This window comes from Papio anubis, chromosome 16, assembly GCF_008728515.1.
Source record: "Papio anubis isolate 15944 chromosome 16, Panubis1.0, whole genome shotgun sequence".
NCBI classification, from domain to species: Eukaryota; Metazoa; Chordata; class Mammalia; order Primates; family Cercopithecidae; genus Papio; species Papio anubis.
Window position 1 is genome coordinate 18,860,890 of NC_044991.1, and position 25,631 is coordinate 18,886,520.

The 25,631-nt window shown below is 45.4% G+C and overlaps 1 protein-coding gene across 20 annotated transcripts in view; it reads right to left on the reverse strand.

Annotated features, from left to right (window-relative positions):
• Window positions 1-25,631, reverse strand: part of DEPDC5 (DEP domain containing 5, GATOR1 subcomplex subunit) — a 165,627-nt gene that overhangs the window by 44,142 nt on the left and 95,854 nt on the right. For 17 of the 20 annotated variants that reach the window (XR_004178820.1, XR_004178817.1, XR_004178818.1 and 14 more), the window contains 4 exon segments: window positions 15,622-15,730; window positions 12,058-12,123; window positions 3,088-3,242; window positions 250-327 (listed from right to left, as the gene is read on the reverse strand). Coding sequence is in view for 13 of the 20 variants with exons in the window: in XM_031655974.1 (XP_031511834.1) it covers window positions 250-327; window positions 3,088-3,242; window positions 12,058-12,123; window positions 15,622-15,730 (408 nt within the window). In the remaining 7 variants the exon portion in view is untranslated. 20 annotated transcript variants of the gene reach the window in all.

Genomic DNA, 25,631 nt, shown 5'->3' on the forward strand with positions numbered 1-25,631 from the left:
GTGAGCCAAGACGGCGCCACTGCACTCCAGCCTGGGTGATACAGTGAGACTCTGTCTCAAAAAAAAAAAAAAAATCCCATCTTACAAACAAGGAAACAGAGGCTCAGAGAGGTCAAATGACTTGCCCAAGGTCTCAAAACTGGTGAGAAGTACAGTGATGTATGAATCCACCAAACCACACTGCCTGAGCATGGCTATGGCACAGGCCTTTGGGAACCTTCCAACCCTACACTGTGATGAGCCACTTACGAGGGGTGCTTCATGGCTTCCAGGATCTCTGTCAGGGTGGAAGATGAGGTCAAAGAGCTTGCCACCAGCTGCTGAGAGCTGTAACACAAGGTGTCAGGTCAGCAAAGCAAGGTGGCACGTACGCAGTCAAGAGCACGAATATTAGGAACAGTCTCCCCTTCTTATGCAGCCAGACACCAAGACAATGTTGACATTAAAGGCATTTTAGTAAATTCCAAACAGCTGTAACAGGGGGATATCTCATGGGGGGTTTCCTATTTTAAAATGTACACATTTAGCGCTGGGTTTGGCGGCTCACGTCTGTAATCCCAGCACTTTGGGAAGATGAGGCAGGTGGATCACTTGAGGTCAGGAGTTCAAGATCAGCCTGGCCAACACAGTGAAGTCCCGTCTCTACTAAAAATACAAAAATTAGCCAGGCATGGTGATGTGCGCCTGTAGTCCCAGCTACTTGGGAGGCTGAGACAGGAGAATCGCTTGAAACTGGGAGGTGGAGGGTGCAGTGAGCTGAGGTTGTACCACTTGCTGCACTCCAGCCTGGGTGACAGAGCGAGACTCTTGTCTCAAATAAATAAATAAAATAAAAAAATAAAATGTCCACATTTAGAATTCAAAGTACTTTTGTGTCCAAACTTGCCCTTAGTAAGCATCTCTCCTTTTAATAATATTCCTCAGGTCCACGGCCCAACCACTTCCAAGAAACCCCCTGGATTGCTCTGGGTTTGCCCCAAGAGCCTTTCACAGGTAGCTTCATTGAATCCTGACCAGAGAGGACTAGGTAACACTGTAAGAGCATGGGGAACGGAATCCCAGTATCATCACTAACCTGCTATGGAGCTTCTCTTGGCCTCAGTTCCCCCCTGTGAAAAATGGGGTTAATGCTGCTCCTGTCTTTGAGGGCTGATGTGAGGCGAATGTTTATACGATGCTGAGCACATGTACAAGGCTGACACACATGAAGCCCAAAGCGGTAAAAAATACTAAAACAATTAACACCAACCCTTTGAAACTGACTAAAGGAACTGCTGAAGGTCAAAGAGCCAGGAAGTACCAGGATGTGGATTTGAATCCAGGTCAGTCTCTCTCCAAAGCCCTTTCCACCACCTGCTGCCCACATTCTTGCTCAAAGGTGTGATGGTCCCTCAAAATGTGCTTAATATTCAGCAGCTGAGTGGCCAACCACCATATCAAACCGGGCCAGTTGTGGGGCTTATCCAGAAGCTCCTCAAGTTTTTTGAACTTCTCCCTTTCCTCAGTCCCAGACTACTCTTCATGACTATTCAGAGGGTCCAGAAATCACTGGAAGCATTTCAGAATTTCAGGGTTACAAAAAGCTTTCAAAGACCCTTGAACTTCCTTCTAACGCCTGAGTCTCTGCTGAGACCACGAGTCTGGGCAAGAGGCTATCCTATCTGTTTGAACATTTTCAATGGCCGAGAACTCTGCTCCTCTAAGTGCGGCCCGTTTCCATGCAGCAGGACCCACTGCTAATAAGTTCTTCATCATGAAATAGCATCTGCTCTCTGTATTTTTCAGTCATTGGTCCTGATTCTACCTGCCATGTCATTTTTGGTCTTTTCACCTCCAGCCTAAACACCCCTGATTCCTCACTTCTTCTGAAAGCAGAAGAAAACCTACTGTTCTACCCTTGTAAGCAATGAGGAAGCCGATAAATGCATTCAATTTCTATGAAATGGGCAGCCTCTCCAATCTCCTCCACGTCTAGAGCAAAAAGCCAGGTAGGCTTGATGGGGATATGGGCATGAGTGAAGGTAGAGAGCAGTGAAGTCCAGACCTGCTCCTGCTTCTGAAGTGTCCTTCACCTCTACTGGCCAGAATGAACAGGCTGCAGTAGATGAGACAAAGATCAAGCCAGCACAGAAATTATGACATAAGGGAAACAGAGTGACTCCTGACAGAGGTCAGTCAAGTAAGCAGCCCCAGAGAACTTTCTGCTCTCAGGGACAGGGGTACAAAAGTTAAGTATCTTAGATCATTTTGCCAAGGACTGCTTAGTCAGTAACAACAGACTGAGGCAAGGCCGAGGCAGGAAGCTCACAAGGTCAGGAGATCGAGACCATCCTGGCTAACATGGTGAAACCCCATCTCTACTAAAAATACAAGAAATTAGCTGGGTGTGGTGGCCGGCGCCTGTAGTCCCAGCTACTTGGGAGGCTTAGGCAGGAGAATGGCGTGAACCTGGGAGGCGGAGCTTGCAGTGAGCGGAGATCGCGCCACTGCACTCCAGCCTGGGTGACAGAGCAAGACTCCATTTAAAAAAAAAAGAATAGACTGGGACATAATTATTATAAAGCAAACACAGCTGGGAAGAAAATAAAAAGGTTTCTCAGAATTGACAACAGCATTAAAAGCTGGTGCACTTGCTCGAGCAAATGAAGTACAGGCAGCTTCCTTTTCCTCAGGATACTAAGGAACAGAAGAGCAGTCATGTTTGGCCACAATTAGTGATTCATCCACTGTTTGTTCTTTTCCTTACTGACTGCATGCTATGACGTGCAAGACATCGTGCCACAGGCACCACAGTGAACAAGACAGATTAGGCAGGGGCCCCTTCCAGAAGCCCTGTACTCCTGCGTGGCGCTTGACACTTTCCTACGTCTCTGTGGGAACCTCTTAGCTATCCTGTGAGGATGGCAGGAAACAGATCATTACTCCCACCATACAGATGTGGGTAAGGACTAACTTGCCCAGGGTCCCATGTGACTTGTGGCAGAGTCAGAACTCGGCCCAGAGCTTTGGACTTCCAGCCTTTGCAGCCTTTGAGATCAGACTGTCCCTACTCCCCAGGAACACGGGTTTGGCCACTCTGAATCTCACCTGCTGTCACTGGAGTTTGTGGAGGAGTAGCCCTGTTCTCCTATGTTCTGGGAGTTCCCAAAGGTCTGGCTGTTGCCTCTGTCCACGGATTGGCCTGTGCTTATGCCCAAACTGGTGCCGTCCAACATAGGAGTGGCTGTTTGGTCCACAGATACCTGCAGGAGATTTTAAAACGAATACTTGAATCCAAAAATAACCGGCAGGAAAACACAGTAAATAAGCTGTACTGGCTTATTCACTCAATAAGCATTCACAAAAAATAAATAAAAATTAATGCAATCCTTTCTATTCCTCTCATTCCCACTTTCCCTTGGTCCCTAGAGGCAGAGCTAAAGGAGTCTAGAGACTCTACCCAGTCTTGTGTGCACTGCCTTCTATCAGAGCAGCTGGGAACTCCCACCCTTCAAACTAGGGCAGACGAGAGGCCACTCTTCACAGTATATCCCCAGGACCAAAGAAATCGCTTCATTACCTGCCTCAAACAACAAGATTTATACTAAAGAAAAATCTCCATAGAAAGAGTAGAGAAGTCAGAATCACTCCTTATGAGGATAGCAGGAGTGAAAGAGAGACCACATTTAGAGACAAATAGGTGAACATCACAATGCATATCCTCTGTCCACTGTGACTCACCCTTTCCCACCACCCCAAACCTCCTTTCCTCTATCTTTCAGTTGCTCAGCTTCAACTCTCAGAGCCATCTCTTCTCCAGCTTTTCATCTAAAGACAGGCCTAGTCCTGTGGCCTGCCCTCTGCAGATTCACATGCATCTCTAAATCATGCCTGTACTTCCTCTGGCCAGGGAGCGCTGTAACACTCTTTTAACTGGCCCCTGATTGTGGCCTCTCCCTCAAAAACCCTACCTGTGAGCCAGCTCTATTTGCATCGTCTATTAAGAACAGTTCCAATCCCATCATTCTGTTACTCCGAAAACTTTCAAGTCTCCCCATGAACCCCTACACTGCAAACCAACTCACAGGACATCAAAGGTCCTGCGCAACACTGGCTTGACGTGAGATCTCACCACACTGCCTACCATTCACCCACGTGTGTGTTTCCAGCCAAATGAAACTCTGTGTATAAATCTTGTCTATGTGCCCCATATCACCCTGGGGTGCTCTTCTCCACAGCTAGTGGCTAAAAAGCCATCAGTCTTTTTTTTTTTTTTTAAAGACATAATCTTGCTCTGTCACCCAGGCTGGAGTGCAGTGGCACGATCTCTGCTCACTGCAACTTCTGCTTCCTGGGTTCAAGTGATTCTCCTGCCTCGGCCTCCCAAGTAGCCGGGATTGCAGGTGGGAGCCAACACACCTGGCTAATCCCATCAGTCTTTAGGGCCATTTTAAACTCTGCTCCCTTAGCAAACTGTTCTCTGATTCACTCCACCCCAGGCTCCAAGCAGATCCATCTCCCTCTCTACTCTGGACCTCTATGAGTTTCTGGTTGCTGCCGAGTTGTGCCTCATGTAATGGTGTTGTATCTTTTTTTTTTTCCAGAGACAGGGTTGCCTTCTGTCATTCAGGCTGGAGTGCAGTGGTGCCATCACATCTCACTGTAACCTCAAACTCTTGGGCTCAAGCAATCCTCCTGCCTCAGCCTTCCAAGTAACTGGGACTACAGGCATGCACCACTACACGTGACTATTTTTTGTGTAGAGAGTGTCTAGCTATGTTGCCTCGGCTGATCTCAAACTTCTGGGTTCAACTGATCCTTCTGCCTCAGCCTCCCAAAGTACTGGCATTACACGTGTGAACCACTGTGACCAGCCTGTAATGTTGTTATATCTCCTTTAAGGGTCCTGGAGGCAGGATTATGACCTGTTCACCTGGAAGCCCAGCAGCATGCATCAAAGGTTATACTCATAGCAAGTATATGAAGAGAATGACTAAGCCTTTCAGAGCAATTCTGGAAAAGTGTAAGGCTCTTAGAACCTCCTAACCTGAGGTTTTTTAGTACTTCCAGAAGGGATCTTTCTATCAGATACTTTGTTAGCAAAAATTGTTTTCTAAAACAAGTCTTCTCAGCTGGGTGTGGTGGCTCACGCCTGTAATCTCAGCACCTTGGGAGGCCAAGGCGAGTGGATCACTTGAGTCCAGGAGTTTGAGACCAGTCTAGGCAACATGGCGAAACCCCATTTCTACAAAAAATGCACAAATTAGGCAGGCATGATGGCACACGCCTGTAGTCCCAGCTACTTGGGAGAATGAGGTGGGAAGACTGCTTGAGCCCAGGAGGCAAAGGTTGCCGTGAGCCGGGATCCTGCCACTGCACTCCAGCCTGGGCGACAGAGAGAGACCCTGTCTCAAAAAAATAAAATAAAATGAAATAAAGAAAATAAAACAAGGCTTCTCAGTCTCAGCACTATTGCCCTCTGGGGTGAGATAAGTGTTTGCTGTGGGGGGCTGTCCTGTGCATTGTTGGATGTTCAGAAGCATCCCTGGCTTCTACCCACTGGATGCTAGTAATACCTCCTCACCTATCAACCCCAACCCCCAATTATGACAAATAAAAACGTCTCTAGATACCACCAAACGTCTCTTGGGGGGTAAAGTTCCTCCTGGTTCTGATAGAACCATTTTGCTGTTCTACAGCAGGCTCAATGATTTGTAAAAAAAAAAACCACACAGGTTTTGCTGGCACCATAAACACACAGAGAAATGCAGCAAGAGACAGCTTGCAATTACCAATTACCACCTGCCTCTAACCAGTAAGGTTTACCATGCCGTAAATTTAAATGAGAATAAGCTAAATAAAAGGGACTAGACCCAGCTCTTATGCATGTAAGAGTGGCTCTTAGGCATTGCCTTCTGGGCCCCTGTAGTGGGGTTCTCTCATGTACTATACAAGAATTGCTCTACCAGCCTAACCTGAAGGCCATTACCAGAAATGCACATTAGTCCTGCAGTCCTATTTTGTTGGGGGTGGGGGTGGGGGGTGGTTAAGCTGTTGTCCTCTAGATCAGGAATTGGGAAACATTTTTTGCAAGAGATCAGAGAGTAAATATTTCAGGCTTTGTGGGCCATATGGTCTCTGTCACAACTACTCAACTTTGAATAAGAAAGTGAGAAAGCAGCTATAGGCAATATGTAAACGAATGGGCGTGGCTCTATTCCAATAAAACTTTATTTACAAAAGCAGATGGTGGACCAGATCTGCCCCATAGTTTCCTGACCTCTGCTCTATCTATGTATCACACAATGTCTATCTTTTAAGGGGCCGTACACAAAAGGCATTTTGTTTAGATCTTAATACCAAGAAAAGTTATGCTTCTCCCAAGGAATCTGGCTGTCTTTATTTTATAATCACTCTGAGTCTTGGAACAGAGGTTTCCCACTTTTCTGTGGCTACGAGGAGGTTCAGAGCTGAATTTGGCACAAAATTCTATCTACTTTACAAGGCCTTATATTACATCCTGTCTAATTTTTCTTCTTTACCTGAATTTCCCCCATCTAGTCATGTTTTTATTTTAGGGGCTGCATTTACTTCCATGATCCACACGAAGCAACTTTTTGGAATAAGATCAGTGGTGAACAAAGATAAATGGCAGGTGGGATGGACGGAATGGCAGATGTCTCACGTAGATAGATGCCTGGCAAAGAGCCAAGTAGAGGGAGATGTCTTTCATCTTAAGAATCTTATGAACATTGTCCAAAAAAAGGACTCCATTTAACATATGTAGATACTCCCCCCCTCTGCTTTAGAGTAGGCTAGACTTAATGACGTGCCTCCAAAAAATGGAGTATAAAAAAGGAAAAAATAGTAACTTCATAGTGGAGACGGCTAACAAATATGACATTAACCAAGTGATGAATGAGTGATGAAGGTTATCGCTGCCAGTGATATTGTGTGGCTCTCAGGTACCTCATGATGAAAAGGGCACTTCCCCTCTGGGGTATTCTTTTTGAGTAGCTGCAACTCTAGTCTAACCATGAAAAAAAACCGTGGACAAACCCAGATTTGGGGACATTCTATAGGACACCTGGCCAGGACTTCTCAAGGCAGTGAAGGTCATTTAAAAAAATAAGGAAAGGGCCGGGCGCGGTGGCTCACGCCTGTAATACCAACACTTTGGGAGGCCGAGGTGGGCGGATCACAAGGTTAGGAGATCGAGACCATCCTGGCCAACATGGTGAAACCCTGTCTCTACTAAAAATACAAAAATTAGCTGGGCGTGGCGGTGTGTGCCTGTAATCCCAGCTACTTGGGAGGCTGAGGCAGTAGAATCGCTTGAACTCAGGAGGCAGAGGTTGCAGTCAGCGGAGATTGCGCCATTGCACTCCAGCCTGGTGACAGAGCCAGAGCGAGACTCTGTCTCAAAAAAAAAAAAAGAAGAAAAAAAAGAAATGAAAAAAAAAAGGAAAGCCTGAGAAACAGTCACAGACTAGAAAAGACTGGGAAGCCAGGCAATGTGGTACCCGAGGTTGGCTCCTAGAACAGAAAGAAGACATTAACTGAAAAAATGGCAAAATCTAAGTCTGGTGTTTGATTTAAAAAAATCCAAACCTCTCAGCAGCAGCACCAATCCCCAATTTCCCGCCACGTATTGGCACTCCCAAGCTACAAGAGAAAGTGAGGGAGGGAGGCCTGTTAGAGATGCCTCTGAGATGAGCACCACCCACCACAGGCACCCCCCATGGGTCTTCTACCTTGCACCTCGTGGGCTTGTCACAGCCCCACTTTCTCATGCTGGAGGGTCATCAGCTACAAGGAAACAGCTGGATCTGCCAGCCCAGCTCTCCACTGTGCCTGGAGGCTGCTAGGGATGACACTCTGCTTTGTCTTACCCGGAGACAAATGGGCTAAGTGGGCTCCTGCTTTCCAGTCCCTCGGCTCCTGCCAGGCAGACAGAGGCATTGCAAGGGATCCATGACAGAATCCCCTATGCCTTCCAGAGAGGGAAAGCTTGGGAATAACTTGCAGACCCACAGCTCAGATGTTCTCTAAGGTCAAGATCAGGGAAGGAGAATATTATCCCAAATTAAAACCACCTCTTTGCCCTCATGAAGCTTGCCATCTAGGGGTGAGCAGAAGACAGGCATTAATATTCATAAAGGATTTTATTCATCCCTGTGATTTCCCACAGCACTTGGCACAGCCCTACACCCAGCAGGTGCTTGGAATTTGCTATCTCAATTGATCTGAATTTTGTCACAGAGGCAGCCTCCTTCCTCTATGTGTCCATCATATATATATATATATATATATTTTTTTTTTTTTTTTTTTTTTTTTTTTTTGAGACAGGTCTTGCTCTGTCTCCCAGGCTGGAGTGTGGTGGCGCAATCATGGTCACTGCTGCCTCCACCTCCTGGACTCAAGCACTCCTCCCTCCTCAGTCTCTCAAATAACTGAGACTGTAGGCATGCACCACGACACTCAGCTAATTTTTTTATTTTTATTTTTTGTAAAGACAAGGTCTCACTGTGTTGCCCAGGCTGATTTCAAACTCCTGGACTAATAGGGATCTTCCTGCCTCCACCTCTCAAAGTGCTAGGATTACATGTGTGGGCTGCTGCGCCTGGTGTTACTTATATTTTTGTATCTTACATCATTCCAAAAAAGGTGAGGCTACTAATAAATAGACACACAATAAGATTTAAAAAAAATACGGCTGGGTGTGGTGGCTCATGCCTGTAATCCCAGCACTTTGGGAAGCCGAGGCGGGTGGATCACCTGAGGTCAGGAGTTCGAGACCAGCGTGGCCAACATGGCAAAACCCTGTCTCTACCAAAAATACACAATTAGGCCAGGCGCGATGGCTCACTTCTGTAATCCCAGCACTTTCAGCACTTTGGGAGGCCAAGGTGGGCGGATCACTTGAGGTCAGGAGTTGGAGACCAGCCTGGCCAGCATGGTGAAACCCCATCTCTACTAAAAATACAAAAAAATTAGCCAGGTGTGGTGGCACATGCCTGTAGTCCCAGCTACCTGGGAGGCTGAGGCAGGAGAATCATTTGAACCCAGGAGGCGGAGGTTACAGTGGGCTGAGATCGCGCCACTGCATTTGAGCATGGGCAACAGAGCAAGACTCCATCTCAAAAAAAAGTGAGATCCCAGCAATCTGGCCTCCCAAAGTGCTGGGATTATAGGCGCGAGTCACCACGTGCAGTTGAGAAATGGATATTATTTCTAATCCTCAGAACAACCCTACAAAGAAATTATTTTTTATTTCCTTTAACAAAATGAAGAAACACACAAAGTAAATTTTTTTTTTTTTTTAAATAAAGAAACAGGTTCAGAAGGTTAATTCACAGGACTAACACAGCTCCCTGACATTGCATAGAGGCCAAGATTTGAAAGCAGCCATCTGGGCCAGGCATGGTGGCTCATGCCTGTAACTCCAGCACTTTGGGAGGCTAAGGCAGGTGGATCACCCAAGGTTAGGAGTTTCAGAGCAGCCTAACATGGTGAAATCCTATTTCTACTAAAAATACAAAAAATTAGCTGGGCATGGTGGTGCATGCCTATAATCCCAACTACTCGGGAGGCTGGGGCAGGAGAATCGCTTGAATCTGGGAGGCTGGGGTTGCAGTGAGACGAGATCGTGCCATTGCACCCAGCCTAGGCAACAAGAGTGAAATTCTGTCTAAAAAAAAAAGAAAAAAGAAAACAGCCATCTGACTCCATTGGCCTCCCTCCTCCATATTATGCTGCACATCAGAAAACACACAAAGCGAGTTTTATGTTCTGTGTATTTTACCACAATAAAAAATAAACATAAAGAAAAAGTACAATTTAATTTTGTGTATGTATAAAGAGCTCTTATTATCTCTGATAGAATTTTTTTTTGTTTTTTTCAGACTGAGTCTCACTCTGTTGCCTAGGCTGGAGTGCAGTGGCGCGATCTCACCTCACCGCAACCTCTGCTTCCCGGGTTCAAGCAATTCTCCTCTCTCACCTTCTTGAGTAACTGGGACTACAGGTGAATGCCACCATGCTGGGCTAATTTTTGTATTTTTATTAGAAATGGGGTTTCACCATATTGACCAGGCTGGTCTCGAACCTCTGACCTCAAGTGATCCATCTGCCTTGGCCTCCCAATGTAATTTTTTTTTTTATGTATACATTTTTTTAAAAATTAGAGACAGGGTTTTCCAATATTATCCAGGCTGGTCTTATTCTCCTGGGCTCAAGAGATCTTCCCACCTCACTTCCCGCCTTTTCAACAAAACACCTGGTGGGTAATATAATCTTTATTTGTGTGCCTCTCCTGAGTCTAAAACTTTCCATAACAGTCTCCTGTAAGAATGTAAAAGGTGGCCAGGCACAATGGCTCACGCCTGTAATCTTAGCACTTTTGGGAGGCCAAGGTGGGCCTATCACCTGAGGTCGGAAGTTCAAGACCAGCCTGGCCAACATGGTGAAACCCCTTCTCTACTAATAATACAAAAGTTAGCTGGGCGTGGTGGTGCACACCTGTAATCCTAGCTGCTCAGGAGGCTGAGGCAGGAGAAATGCTTGAACCTTAGAGGTGGAGGTGGCAGTGAGCCAACATTGTACCACTGCACTCCAGCCTGGGCGACTAGAGCGAAACTCTGTCTCAAAACAAAAACAAAAAAAACACAAAGTAAAAGGTTAATGGCCAGACACAGTGGCTCATGCCTGTAATCCCAGTGCTTTGGTAGGCCAAGGCAGGAGAATCACTTGACACCAGGAAATGACCAGCCTGGGCAACAGAGCAAGACCCTACCTCGAAAAAAACAAAAAATTAGCTGGGCATGGTGGTTCATATCTATAATCCCAGCTACTTGGGAAGCTAAGGCTGGACTCCAGCCTGGACAACAGAGCAAGACACTACCTCTAAAAAACAGAAAGTAAAAGGTGAAAAGGATCAACCAATGTTTGTTTTAAACCAAAAATACAGTGCTCTACCCACACTCAGATTTTAGAGATGTTGCTTAGATTAGGACTCAAAGGTCCTTACAGGGATTTGCCTATAGTTACACCGCTGACTGGGAAGAGGCAGCTGGGCATAGCTGAAGACTTGCACAGAAAGGCATGGTACCTCTGACCTGTTCCAATGTTAACTAAACCCTTACCCTCCCAGTGCAGTGTGCAGAATGATGTAGGAGCTCAGTCATTCACTAGTGGTATGCCCATTAACCAGCTAACGACTTTTTCTTTTCTCATTTTAAAAAATTCTATTTTATTATTTTTATTTATTTATTTATTTTGAGACAGACTCTGGCTCTGTTGCCCAGGCTGGAGTGCAGCGGCGTAATTTTGACTCACTGCAACCTCTGACTCCTGGGTTCAAGGGATTCTCCTGCCTCAGCCTCCTGAGTAGCTGGGCTTACAGGCATGTGACACCACACCTGACTAATTTTTGTAATTTTAGTAGAGATGGGGTTTCACCATGTTGGCCCAGATGGTCATGAACTCCTGACCTCAAGTGATCCTCCTGTCTTGGCCTCCCAAAGTGCTAGGATTACAGGCGTGAGCCACTGTGCCCAGCCTCGTCCAAATCTTTTAACTGACAAATAATTTAACTGAAATCCAGAAGCTACGTGAGCTACACCTTCGACCTATGAAGTAGCACACGCCTATTAATAAACATTTGCTGTGTTTTTTCACCACTTTCTGCCACACTGTTATAAATTTATCTGGTTGTATTGGGAGGGGAAAAAAAACAAGTGTTCAGCCCTAAAGTAAGCATATTTCATGTTGCTCATAAAACCTAAAAGTGAAGATGCTGCAAAGTGGCAAAGAATCAGTGGCAACTATGTGAAACATACAGTGATGAGAAAGTCATCACTGATAGAATCGTATGTTCTTCTACATTAATCTCTTCCATCCCCGCTTCGCCGCCACAAACAAGATGGAAGAGAACGTACACTTCTGAGACCAAATTCAATTTCAACTGCCCCCCAAATTTAGTTGCAGCCCAATGCCATATGTTCAGAGCCTAACAGAAGGCCAGCTCGTGGTGTCTGCCAATGGGACAGGCATGCAAAGCCCTGGAGTTGGACTAACCTGAGGGTAGAAGGTGGACGATGCTGTGCGTGGGCTGCGGACAAACTCCATAAAGAAGGCCCCGTCCTGAAGTCAGAGGAGGAGGAAGCAGCAGCAGCAGGTGCAAGGAAGCGAAGAAACGGAATGTGTACCAGTGGTTAACCATCAGGGGAAGGAGACAGGTATGAAAAACAAAAAATAAAAATAAAAACAAGGAGGGAAGGAGAGAAACAAGGACACATGAAGAGGATGGGGAAAAATAAAAAAAAAAAAGAAAAAAAAAGAAAGAGAGAGAGAGAGAGATCCACCCAGAAAGACAATATCCAAATGCAAAGCATGAGCAGAAACTCACACCTTCCTGGGCAGAATATCCCATCTGTGTGGGAGAAAGTGCCCAGGTTGGAAGGTGTGTCCAAGCTCTCTCTGGTCTCATCAGAGTGTGGCTTGGATGCTCTCACCCTCCCACATAGCTCTGAAATTCCTTCAGACCTATGCCAAGGAAGATGAAAAGGCCGCAGAGCAGCTTGGTGGTGCTGCAGGGTAAGGGCTTTGGTGGCAATATCCTGGCCTCCCACCTGGCTGGGTGACCAGTCACCCTCTTGGAGAGATACATTGAGCCATGAAGCTTTTTCTGCCTGTTACTAAACATGGCAGTCAGATGGGAGGAGAGGATTCAAGGCAGGATAAGTTCTTGCTTAGTTTTTTTAGCAAACAGGGGATACAGAAGCAGCCATACCTTCTCCTCCACTGGTTGTGTAACAAAATCATCAGCAAGCTAAGACATATATAATGTCAGATACACAGCACTCACATTGTGAGGGGTTTTCTAAAGCTGTCATTCCCTCCCTACCCTACCCATGTGGAATTCAAGCAGCCATGTCTGTGACACAAAAATGACACAGAGGACTTTTTCAGTGACCCCTCCTTCCATCATTCTGAAGTAGTACCCTCTATCCTTTTGCAATCTTTTTACTTTTTATGCCGGGTTATCATAGAAATTCAGGAATGGCACTTGACACATCTCAAGTTCTCTGCTTTTCTGGAACTTTTCCTCAATTCCAAAGGTAGAATAACTGAAATATTTAGGTGCCCATTTTATTGATACTGCTGCCACTTCCTATAAGTGACTGCAAACACAAATACGAAACCTTGGAAACCTGTGGCTGTGCAGATGCTGATGCAGGCACCCGCAACGCATTCTAACATGAAGTGTTCCTTGGGGACATGGTTGGGCATTTCCGAGCATGTCAGCAGGGCTATTTGCTTTGGCCATCTCATAGCATTTTGTTTCACCTTGACTATTCAGGAGTTTACTTCCAGCACTATTGATGGCTCATGCATGTGGATTTTAGTGTTCACCTGGATGATCAGGAGAGGTTTCTAAACAGTAATCTAATATATTTGTGACTATAATTTCTCTGCTTTTCAGTCTTGTCCTCGGCACTGTTTCTGATTCTCAAAGATGGTAATGAGTAGAGGCAAAACCTGGTGGACGGCACACAGGGTGATTTGTATCTCATTGTTCCACTGTGTCCCTTCTCTGCCAGAACATATAGAAGCAGAGGTGCTGAGGTTTACGTACATGTGAAGGAGGACAGGTGAAAAGACTCATGGTCAGCAGATCATTCCTTACACACAGACTATCCTTGATACCTAAAGCCACTCCCTAGAGAAGCGTTCGGTAAACTACAGCTTGCAGACCAAATCTGGCCAGCCATCTAATTTTTTTACAGCCAGTGAGCTAAGAATGGTTTTTATGGGTAGGCGTGGTGGCTCACACCTATAATCCCAGCAGTTTGGGAGGCTGAGGCGGGTGGATCACTTGAGGTCAGGAGTTCGAGACCAGCCTGGCCAACATGGTGAAACCCTGTCTCTACTAAAAATTAAAAAAATTAGCTGGCCATGGTGGTGCACACCTGTAATCCCAGCTACTGGGGAGGCTGAGGCAGGAGAACTGCTTAAACCCGGGAGGCTGAGGTTGCAATGAGCTGAGATTATGCCACTGCACTTAAGCCTGGGTGACAGAGCGAGACTCTGTCTCAAAAAAAAAAAAAAATTTTTGTGTTTAAAAATAATTTTAAATGGTTATGGAAATACCGTACTTACACAATAGCTTTGTTTTGCCTCTTGGCCACAAAGTCTAAAATATGTATTTAGCTTTGCCAACATTTGGTTTACAAGTTGCCCACGGCCTTGGCTGATACTTTTTTCTCAGATTTTAATCCCTCTACCCATGTAGTGTAATTCTAGTATTTAGGCTAAGGAATTAATCAGAGGTGTGGTCAAATAATTATTGCAAGCATAGTCACTGCAACATTATAACTGTGGTATACTGTAGAATAATTTTTAAAGTTTATAGAAAAATACCAAATATCATTTAAAAATCACCATCTATAATTTTAACCAAAAGAAGTTATAAATGAAGGCATATTCACATGATAAAATGATATATAGCTATTTTTTTCTTTGGGGTTGCTGAGGGAAAAAAAAATGAAAGAAAAAATTATATAGTTATTTTTTAAAATCATGCTCTTTTAAAACATTTAATGACACAAGAAATTTTCATGATATGGAGGTAAAATAAACACAGATATATCATTTGACCACAATTTTGAAAAATAACATATATGTGTTGAATCTCCTTCATCTCCCAGTGATAGAGATAAGAGAGTGGTAAGTACAGTCAACTCGCCCTATCACAACACAGAGTGATCTCAGAGTCTGAATTTCCCAGAAGGAGCTGACAGAGCCAAGTCAATTGGTCTTAAAAGACCCATGGAGTTTTCGGCTCCTCTACTGTACTTGTTCCAGATAGAGGCCTAAAGTCTCAGGTTTTTTGTATTTTCCACCCACCCCAGGATGCTCCCATTTGCCTGTATTTCTCAGCAGTCTGAGAAAACTGATGAGAATTTCATTATCAAAGAAGAGAGAGCTCTGGTGGAGGCTGCTTCAGTAGTTTTCTGTTCCCCTCTGGGAAAGCTAAAGACGAGGGTGAAGGAAAACCAGACGGCCAAATACAAAGCTCAGGCCAGATCTTGGGCATTGAACCAACAAAGTTTAGCTTAACTGTTGTATCTTATTTTTTTGAAGCAGGGTCTCACTCTGTCACCCAGGCTGGAGTGCGGTGGTGTGATCATGGCTCACTTCAACCTCAACCTCCTGGGCTCTAGGGGTCCCCTCACCTCAGCCTTCTGAGTAGCTGAGACTACAGGTAAACGCCACCACATCTAGCTAATTTTATTTTTAATTTTTTTTAGAAATGAGGTCTCCTTATGTTGCATAGGCTGGTCTCAAACTCCTGGGCTCAAGTGATCCTCCAGCCTCGGCCTCCCAAAGTGCTGGAATTACAAGCATGACTGACTGTTTCATATCTGGATTTAACTAGAAGTTAGCTTCCTTACAACGTGAGCAAGAAAGTTCTTATATAAAAATAGTAACAGTAATAGAACCCTTAAAGGGTTCAGGGTATAATTCATCCAAATCCTCAGCACATGCAATCCTGGATCTGAAGGGCTATCTGTTTTACCCTCCACACTGAGCCTCTGAGAGCACAAGACAGCTCCCCACTCCAGTGGCTTCCTTTACCTTTCGTGGGCTGTCCATGTAGGTGGGAGTCATGGCGACGCTGCTGCTCTCCGCTGACTGGGCGGAGCTCTTCCCACCATGCACAGCTGCCTGCTGTTCTCCCAGGCACCTGAAAGGAGGAAAAGCACAGGACAGCAGCTTGCTCAGAGCTTCCTGGTGAAGGATCCACGTCCGCCAAGATGCAGACAGCTCTGTTGCTGTCATCTTTGAAACACACACTTCTGCCTTGTTTCCCTTTCCAGCCCTTCATGATATGCGTAATTTCATTCATTGTGCCTAACAATCACCAGTCCTCCACAGTAAATCAGAAAATAGCCCAATTTTAAAAGCATTCTGGCAGCATCTGGTGCTTATATATGACCTTAAAAAGGGAACTGACATGGTTTGAACACCATTTTTTAAATTCTTGTAAAAATACTTTTTTCTCAATTTTTATTTAATATACCAGCAAAAGCACATTCTGAATGTTAAGACTGCGTGGCAGGTCATGCCTGTAAACCCCACACTTTGGGAAGCCAAGGTGGGCGGATCTCCTGAGGTCAGGAGTTTGAACCAGCCTGGCCAACATGGTGAAACCTCACCTCTACTAAAAATACAAAAAATGAGCCAGGCGTGGCAGTGCACGCCTATAGTCCCAGCTACTCAGGAGGCTGAGGCACGAGAATCGCCGGAACCCAGGAGGCAGAGGTTGCAGTGAGCTGAGATCGTGCCACTGCACTCCAGCCTGTGCAACAACAAAAAAATAAAAATAAAAAAAAAGAAGACTGCATTAACACGCAGCATAAACAGGAGAAAATGTGTTAATTCTCTATATATTTTGAAGGGATTTATATGTTAATCTTTCCAATGTGCATAGCTACATCACCCTCCAAACCAAATTAACAGACATTATCTCATAACGCAAGACAAATACAGTTTCCTTATGACATCTCATCCCATCTCAGTTCTGACGTACATGAATGAATATTTTCATGTTTATTTTCCTAATTTTTTTCTGTTCTAAAATTAACTACACTTTATTTTAGATTAAATTACATAGCTTTAATATATCATTGTTTCATTGTTAGGTTTCAGAAGGCTCAAATTAAAGTCTTAAGTGCTTCATTATTACTATAATATATATTACTTCTTGTGATGGACAGTGCGAGGCAGGGCCCAGCCCCCTCCACGATGGCCTTGTTGTTGTCCCAGCACTGGGAGGGCTGTCTAGGAGGCTCTGTCTCAGTTTTCAGCCCCTTCAGGGACAGCCCCAGCTGCATGGGCTGCCACAGTCAATGAATGGGGGGTGGGTGGGTGTGTGTGTGTGTGTGTGTGTGTGTGTGTGTCTGCACACGTGTGTTTGTTGGCCTAACTCAACACATCTCTGAAGGCTGTTCTAGGCTGTTCCTGTGGGATCTCCTGAGGCTGTCACTGGGTCTGGGCTGTAGTCCAGCTTCTCTCGGCACCCACTCCGGTTTCTTCCCCATCCCTCCCACAGGTGTTGTGCCCAAGGGCTCTCCTTAATAAGCATCCTATATGCTACATTCCATCTCAGTCCACTTCTCTGAGAACCCAATTTGCAACAATTTTCTTAAATTCTGACACTTTTGTTACTCAATGCGAAGTAATCACATACCAGGGATGCAAAAATCTGTTTCCATAGTAACCTGTTGCACTCTCCCTTAAAATTTTTTACATTATGAAAAAATACAAACATATACAAAAGAGGACAATATAATGAATCCCTACATATCTCTTACCAAAATTATATCATTAGAGCCATTCTGGTTTCATCCATACACCCTGCCTACCCACATGAAATATTTTGAAGCAAAACTCACACATTGTTTCATCCTTAAACATTTCAGTATCTCTAAAAGACAACAAACGTTTAAAAAATTTTTCAAAAGTCAAATATTTTCTCAATTGTCTCAAAAAAATTTTTTTAGCTGGGTGTGGTGGCCCACACCTGTAATCCCAGCACTTTGGGAGGCCAAGGTGGGTGGATCACGAGGTCAGAAGATTGAGACCATCCTGGCCAACATGGTGAAACTCTGTCTCTACAAAAAATACAAAAATTAGCCACATGTGGTGGTGCATGTCTGTAGTCCCAGCTACTCAGGAGGCTGAGGCAGGAGAATCACTTGAACTTGGGAGGCAGAGGTTGCAGTGAGCCCAGATCGTGCCACAGCACTGCAGCCTGGGCAACAGAGCGAGACTCTGTCTTTAATAAAAAAAAACAAAAAACAAAACCCAGTAACAAGACTCAATTAAGTCCCTACATTGTCATATGTTATGTATCTTAAGTCCTTTTTAAGGTATAAGCCCCTCTTCAACTCTCCTTATCCTTGCAAATTATTTGTTAAAGAAAGTAGCTCATTAGCCGTGTAAACTTACAGAGTCTGGATGTGCTGATTACATCGCTTTATTATATAACATGTTCTTCTGTGCCCTGTACTTCCTGAGAAGCAGAACTTACATCAAGGGATTTGGGCAGATTTCGGTCAAATTTTGGGCCACTATTCTTCCTAAGTGGTACCTGTGCACTTCTGCCTGGAGGCCCAGAATGGCTGCCTCTCTCTTATGATGTGAGCTGCCACTGATTATCTTTGCTAGATCCATTCATTCATCAGAGACTACACATAGTGACAGTTCATCATTCCTTCTGTATTTATTAGCTGGGATATTTTAAAAAGAGAAACTTCCCCACACCAATTACTTGGATGCTCTGAGGTGTAATTCACAGGACAAAAGACTAAGTGCTAGATTATTTTCCTTGTCCACTGACACCAGTCTCTCTTTCTATCACAGCGCAGCGTGTTTTCCTCTAAGTCTCATCCACAAATGCATGATGTGAGATTCTCTTGCATCCCCAGTGACCACTCAGATGTGTCATCTGATGCACACGACAATCCACATGTACTGAGTCACCTGCTATATGCTGATGCACTGACTAGGAGTCAGGGATTCTGAAAAGAAGACTGACCCTGTCCTTGCCCTTAGAAGCTCCTCTTCTAATGGCTCAGGAAGAGGGGACTGCCACAAAACAACCAGTTACAATGCATATGTGTATACATGAGAACATACATGAGGGGATGCTTGGGTATGTTCAGCCAGGAGGGGGCGCTAGCCACACCTCCATGGAGGCAGTGACATACATGCTCCGGGTGGGCCTTGAAGGGTGGGCAGGAGAAAGACACAGCCTACACAGAATCAGGAAGGGTAAAAGCACGCAGACACCCTTCACGCGCCTCTGCAGGCAGATGGCACAGTGTGGCTCACTGCTGGTGTGCTTTCCCCAGAAAGGCCTGAGTAAGACGTACACACTAAAGCCACCTTGGACAGAACATGAATATCCATCTGCTTGGTGGGGTTTCTCTCTCTCTGCCCTAACTTGGCTGTCATTGGGTCATCCTCATCTAATAGGAACAGAAAAGCCCACTGGCCAGCACCTGCTGCCCAGACTGGTCCCACTGCTATTAATCAGCACAAAGCTAAGATTCCAGGGCTTCTGTCTTCCACAAGAGCCTGACTAAATGTATACGCCTACAGATAAAGATGGGAAGAAAACTGGAAGAAATATACACGGTTAGATGTAAGGTAAGATGGTGGGACTACAGGTGAAATTTTGTAAGCGTTTTCATGCCGCTGTATGCTGTTTTGCATAATAAATAAAACGGAATCTGTTTGGGGCAGTGAAAGAAAAAACAAAAACACATAAATAAAAAATTTTGTGCAAGCAAATGTTATACAAATGTTATATAAAGGTCTGGCTCCCTCTACTCTACCTCTATTGAGAAAATGTAGCCCGTCTCCCGGGAGCAGTCATCCGTGGCAAGGAGGAAGTCTTGGATCTCTTTGTCCTGCCTCCTGCCTTGGGGTTGGCTGAGAATCTCACCCTTCACACTGGGGGTACCACTACCCCCACGATATGCTTCTTCAGTGTAAGCAGAAACACGCTCCTTGGTGCATACTAACAATGACTCACTGACAAAATAAGATCCTTTCACCTCACCCCCAGCTTGACACCCCTCCCAACAACGTATGTTCCTTGTTCTCTTTTCCAGTGGGAAAAGTCTGTGATTAGTTACAGGGAGAAACTGCCACACAGACTCCTGGCATCTTCCTTGGTCTGATAAAGATATTTTCAAAAGAAGACCCAGTGCCCTCAGAAACAAACCCAACCTACCCCAGTTTTCCTTCTCTCATCTGTCCCCTCACCGTAGGCACCCTGCTGTGTTCTTCATCCCTTCCTTTCCATCTCATCATCACCCTCCATCCAGCCTCAGCTGCCTCTTGCCTGGACTAGCGGGAGCCTCCTGATGGGACTCTGCCTCCTGGCCCCTGCCCACCAAGCCATCCCACACAGGGAGCTCATCTCTGAAAAAACCACTTCTGCCAAAGACACCAACTGGCTATTTCATGATATTAAGGAATTGTTGTAATTTTAAAGGTAGATTATAATACCATGGTTTTGGTTTTTTAAAAAAGGGTACTTGTCTTTCCGAGGTACATTCTGAAATATTACAGATGAAGGGAAATGACATCAGGAATTTGATTTAAAAAAATAAAAGAAAAGGAAAACATAAGTTGGATAGAAATGAAATTAGGTCAGCCATGAGATGATACTCATTGAAGCTGGGTGATGGGTAAGCAGGAATTTATTATACCAGTCTATTATTCATATCCCTTTGAAATTTTCTAATAAAATTTTTATTTTCATTTTTTATTGAGACAGGGTCTTGCTCTATCGCCCAGACTGGAGTGCAGTGGTGCAACTGAGGCTAATTGCAGCCTAGCCTCAACCTCCCAGGCTCAAGCAATCCTCCCACCTCGGCATTCACCACCACACTAGGCTAATTTTTTGTAGAGATGGGGTCTCACTATGTTACCTATCCTGATCTTGAACTCCTGGGCTCAAGTAACCCTGACCTCTCAGTCTCCCAAAGTGCTGGGATTACAGGCATGAGTCTCCCAAAGTGCTGGGATTACAGGAGTGAGCCACCATGCCTGGCCTGTAATAGAATTTTTAAAACTTTCAAAGGATTCCTCTTGCCATGAGAATGCATAAGGACAGCCTAGCGTCCAAATTCCCATACTGTCTTTCAAATTCCACGTCTGCATCATACCTCACCCTTGCTTGTTCAATGTTACTTCTGGAAAGCCTAATGTGTGCAGGTTCCTGTGGGCATGACAGACCCTCATACCAAACAGTCAAGGTCTAGCCTCCCCTAGCATGCTCACCTCACATCTCTACAGGGGAACCCTCAGCATCCTCCTCCTCCATCATTCAATAAATATCCATTATACACCTACTATGTGCCAGGCACAGCATGTAGCCTCTGGCCTCAGAGCACACAGTCAAGTCAGGGAGAAATCAACAGATGACTGTAGCTCCCAGCAGAATACTGGTAAGTCCTCTGATGGACATAGGCCCAGGATGCTGGCAAGCACAGGGAACTTGATCTAGCTGTGAGGTGGAGAGGGGCAGGGAAGGTGGCCCAAGGCAGTGTTTTGTCTTTCCTCAAGTCTCACCCACCCCCATGTAAAGGCTTTGCTTCCTACAACGCCAGCTTGAATCCCACCACCCATGACACCACACTCTCCCTGCCCTCCCAACCAAGTGTGGTCCCAAAAGTGTCTTATCAACTGTTGCACTTAACTGTTTATAAAGGGGCCACATACCCAAAGGCCTAGAGAAGCCAGCTAGGTAGCATGACTGAGTGTATAAGACAAGTGTAAGACCAGAGTGTGAACCCAAGGCATATGCCCCTTCTGAAGTGCCATCTCACCGTGCCTGGGTGCAAATGTGGATCCTGTGTTAATAGAGCCTCTGCTATTTCAAGTAAAGCTGGATTTTTTTTTTTGAGATGGAGTCTCGCTCTGTCACCAGGCTGGAGTGCAGTGGTGCAATCTTGGCTCACTGCAACCTCTGCCTCCCAGGTTCAAGCGATTCTCCTGCCTCAGCCTGCCGAGTAGCTGGGACTACAGATGCGCACCACCATGCCAGCTAATTTTTATATTTTTAGTAGAAATTAGGTTTCACCACATTGGCCAGGATGGTCTCAATCTCTTGACCTTGTGATCCACCTGCCTTGGCCTCTCAAAGTGCTGGGATTACAGGCATGAGCCACTGTGCTCGGCCTCAAGCAAAACTGCATTTTCATACATTAATTTTTTTTTTGAGATAGAGTCTCACTATGTTGCCCAGGCTGGTCTCGAACTCGTGAGCTCAAGCAATCCACCCGACTTGGCCTCCCAAAGTGCTAGGAGCACGGGCATGGGCCACTGCACCTGGCCAACTTTGCATTACAATAGTCCTCACTTACTTGAGGGGGATATGTTCCAAGATCCCCAGTGGATGTCTGAAACCTAAGGTAGTACCAAGCCCTGTATCTACTATGTTTTTTCCCTATAAATACATACTTATGCTAAAGTTTCATTTATAAATTAGGCACAGTAACAGATTATCAACAATAACTAATAACAGAACAACTATACCATATACAGTAAGAAAAGTTATGTGAATACGGACTCTCTCTTTTTCTTTCTCAAAATATCTTATTGTACTGTACTTGCCTATTTTTGGACCACAGTTAACCTTGGGTAACTGAAATCGCGGATTGAGTATATTATATTCCCAGCCAATATGAAATTGAGGATTGCGTATTATACTATATTATCTATAATATGTTTTATATATTATATATCATGTACCATGTCATATATATTTTTAATATAAAAATTCACATGCAATCTATACAATCCAGATTTTTATATGGAATCTTCAAATTTAAAACCCGGCTCAAATTTTGTTGTTGTTGTTGTTGTTGAGACAGAGTCTCACTCTATTGCCCAGGCTGGAGCTTAGTGGCACAATCTTGGCTCACTGCAACCTCTGCCTCCTGAGTTCAAGACATTCTCATGTCTTAGCCTCCAAAGTAGCTGTGATTACAGGCGTGCGCCACCACACCCAGTGATATGGTTTGGCTGTATCCCCACCCAAATCTCATCTCAAACTGTAGTTCCCATAATCCCCATGTGTCTTGGGAGGGACCCAGTGGGAGGTAACTGAATAACGGGGGTGGTTTCCTCTATGCTATTCTTGTGATAGTGAGTTCTAATGAGATCTGATGGTTTTATTTTATTTACTTATTATTATTAAGACGGAGTCTTGCTCTGTCACCCAGGCTGGAGTACAGTGGTGCAATCTTAGCTCATTGCAACCTCCGCCTCCCAGGTTCCAGCAATTTTTCTGCCTGAGCCTCCTGAGTCACTGGGATTACAGGTGTGCGCCACCATGCCCGACTAATTTTTGTATTATTAGTAGAGACAGGATTTCAACATGTTGGCTGGACTGGTCTTGAACTCCTGGCCTCAGGTGATTCACCTGCCTAGGCCTCCCAAAGTACTAGGATTATAGGTGTAAGCCACTATGCCCGTCAAGATCTGATGATTTTACAAGGGGCTTCCCTTCCCCTTCACTCTGTACTTCTCCTTGCTGCTCCCATGTGAAGAAGCATGTGTTTGCTTCCTCTTCCGCCATGATTTTAAGTTTCCTGAGGCCTCCCCAGCCATGCTGAACCATGAGTCAATTAAACCTCTTTCCTTTATAAATTACCCAGTCTCGCGTATGTCTTTATTAGTAGCGTAAGAATGGACTAATACAGTAAATTGGTACTGGGGAGTGGGGCACTGCTGTAAAGATACCCGAAAATGTGGAAGCGACTTTGGAATTGTGTAACAGGCAAAGGTTTGAACAGTTTCGGGGGGCTCAGAAGAAGACAGGAAAATGTGGGAAAGTTTGGAACTTCCCAGTGACTTGGAGGGCTCAAAAGACAGGAAGATGTGGGAAAGTTTGGCACTTCCTAGAGACTTGTTGAATGGCTTTGACCAAAATGCTGATAGTGATATGGACAATGACGTCTAGGCTGAGGTGGTTGCAGATGAAGATGGGGAACTTGTTGGGAACTGGAGTAAAGATCACTCTTGCTATGCAAAGAGGCTGGTGGCATTTCGCCCCTGCTCTAGAGATCTGTGAAACTTTGAACTTGAGAAGATGATTTAGGATATCTGGCGGAAGAAATTTCTAAGTGGCAAAGTGTTCAAGAGGAAGCAGAGTTTGGAAACTTGGCAGCCTGATGACGTGACAGAAAAGAAAAACCCATTTTCTGGGGAGAAATTCAAGCCTATTGCAGAAATTTGCATAAGTACAAGGAGCCTAATTTTTTTATTTTTTATTTTTATTTTATTTTATTTATTTATTTATTTATTATTTTTTTTTTTTTGAGACAGAGTCTTGCTCTGTCGCCCAAGCTGGAGCGCAGTGGCGCGATCCTGGCTCACTGCAAGCTCCGCCTCCCGGGTTCAAGCCATTCTCCTGCCCCAGCCTCCCGAGTAGCTGGGACTACAGGCGCCCGCCACCGCGCCCGGCTCAGTTTTTGTATTTTTAGTAGAGACGGGGTTTCACCGTGGTCTCGATCTCCTGACCTTGTGATCCGCCCGCCTCGGCCTCCCAAAGTGCTGGGATTACAGGCGTGAGCCACCACGCCCGGCCTTTATTTTTATTTTTTATTTTTGAGATGGAGTCTCGCTCTGTCGCCCAGGCTAGAATGCAGTTGCACGATCTCCTGCTCACAGCAAGCTCTGCCTCCCAGGTTCACACCATTGGAAGAGCTTAATGTTAATCACCAAGACAATGGGGAAAATGTCTCCAAGGCATGTCAGAGACCTTCACGCCAACCCTCCCATTATAGGATTGGAGGCCTACGAGGAAAAATTGGTTTCCTGGGCCTGGCCTAGGGCCTCCTGCTGTGTGCTGCCTAGGGAAGATAGTGCACTGCATACCAGCCACTTCCGCCATGGCTAAAAGGGCACAAGGTACAGCTCAGGCATGGCTTCAGAGGGTGTAAGCTCCAAGCCTTGTCAGCTTCTATGTGGTGTAGAGCCTGTGCATGCATAGAAGTCAAGAATTGAGGTTTGGGAATCTCTGCTTAGGTTTCAGAGGAGGCAGAAGTTTGCTTCAGGGGCAGGTCCCTCATGGAGAACCTCTGCTAGGGCAGTGCAAAAGGAAAATGTGGGGTTGGAGGCCCCACAAAGAGTCTCTGCTGGGGCACTGCCTAGTGGAGCTGTGAGAAGTGGGCCACCATCCACCAGACCCCAGAATGGTAGATCCACCAACAGCATGCACTATGCACCTGGAAAAGTGGCAGACACTCAATGCCAGCCCATGAAAGCAGCCAGAAAGGGGGCTGTACCCTGTAGAGCCACAGGGCTGGAGCTACCCAAGGCCCTGGGAGCCTACCTCTTGTATCAGCGTGCCATAAATGTGAGACATGGAGTCAAAGGAGATCGTTTTGGAACTTTAAAGTTTAATGGTTGCCCTATTGGATTTCAGACTTGCATGGGGCCTGTAATCCCTTTGTTTTGGCCAATTTCTCCCATTTGGAACGGGTGTATTTACCCAATGCCTGTATCCCATTGTATCAAGGAAGTAACTAACTTGCTTTTGACTTTACAAGCTCATAGGTAAAAGGGATTTGCCTTGTCTCAGATGAGACATTGGACTTGGACTTTTGAGTTAATGCTGGAATGAATTAAGACTTTGGGGGACTGTTGCCGGGCGCGGTGGCTCAAGCCTGTAATCCCAGCACTTTGGGAGGCCGAGACGGGCGGATCACAAGGTCAGGAGATCGAGACTATCCTGGCTAACCCGGTGAAACCCCGTCTCTACTAAAAAATACAAAAAACTAGCAGGGCGAGGTGGCGGGCGCCTGTCCCAGCTACTCTGGAGCCTGAGGCAGGAGAATGGCGTGAACCCGGGAGGCGGAGCTTGCAGTGAGCTGAGATCCGGCCACTGCACTCCAGCCTGGGCGACAGAGCGAGACTCCGTCAAAAAAAAAAAAAAAAGACTTTGGGGGACTGTTAAGAAGGCATGACTGTGTTTTGAAATGCAAGGACATGAGAACTGGGAGGGGCCAGGGGCAAAATGATATGGTTTGTCTGTATCCCCACCCAAATCTTATCTTTAG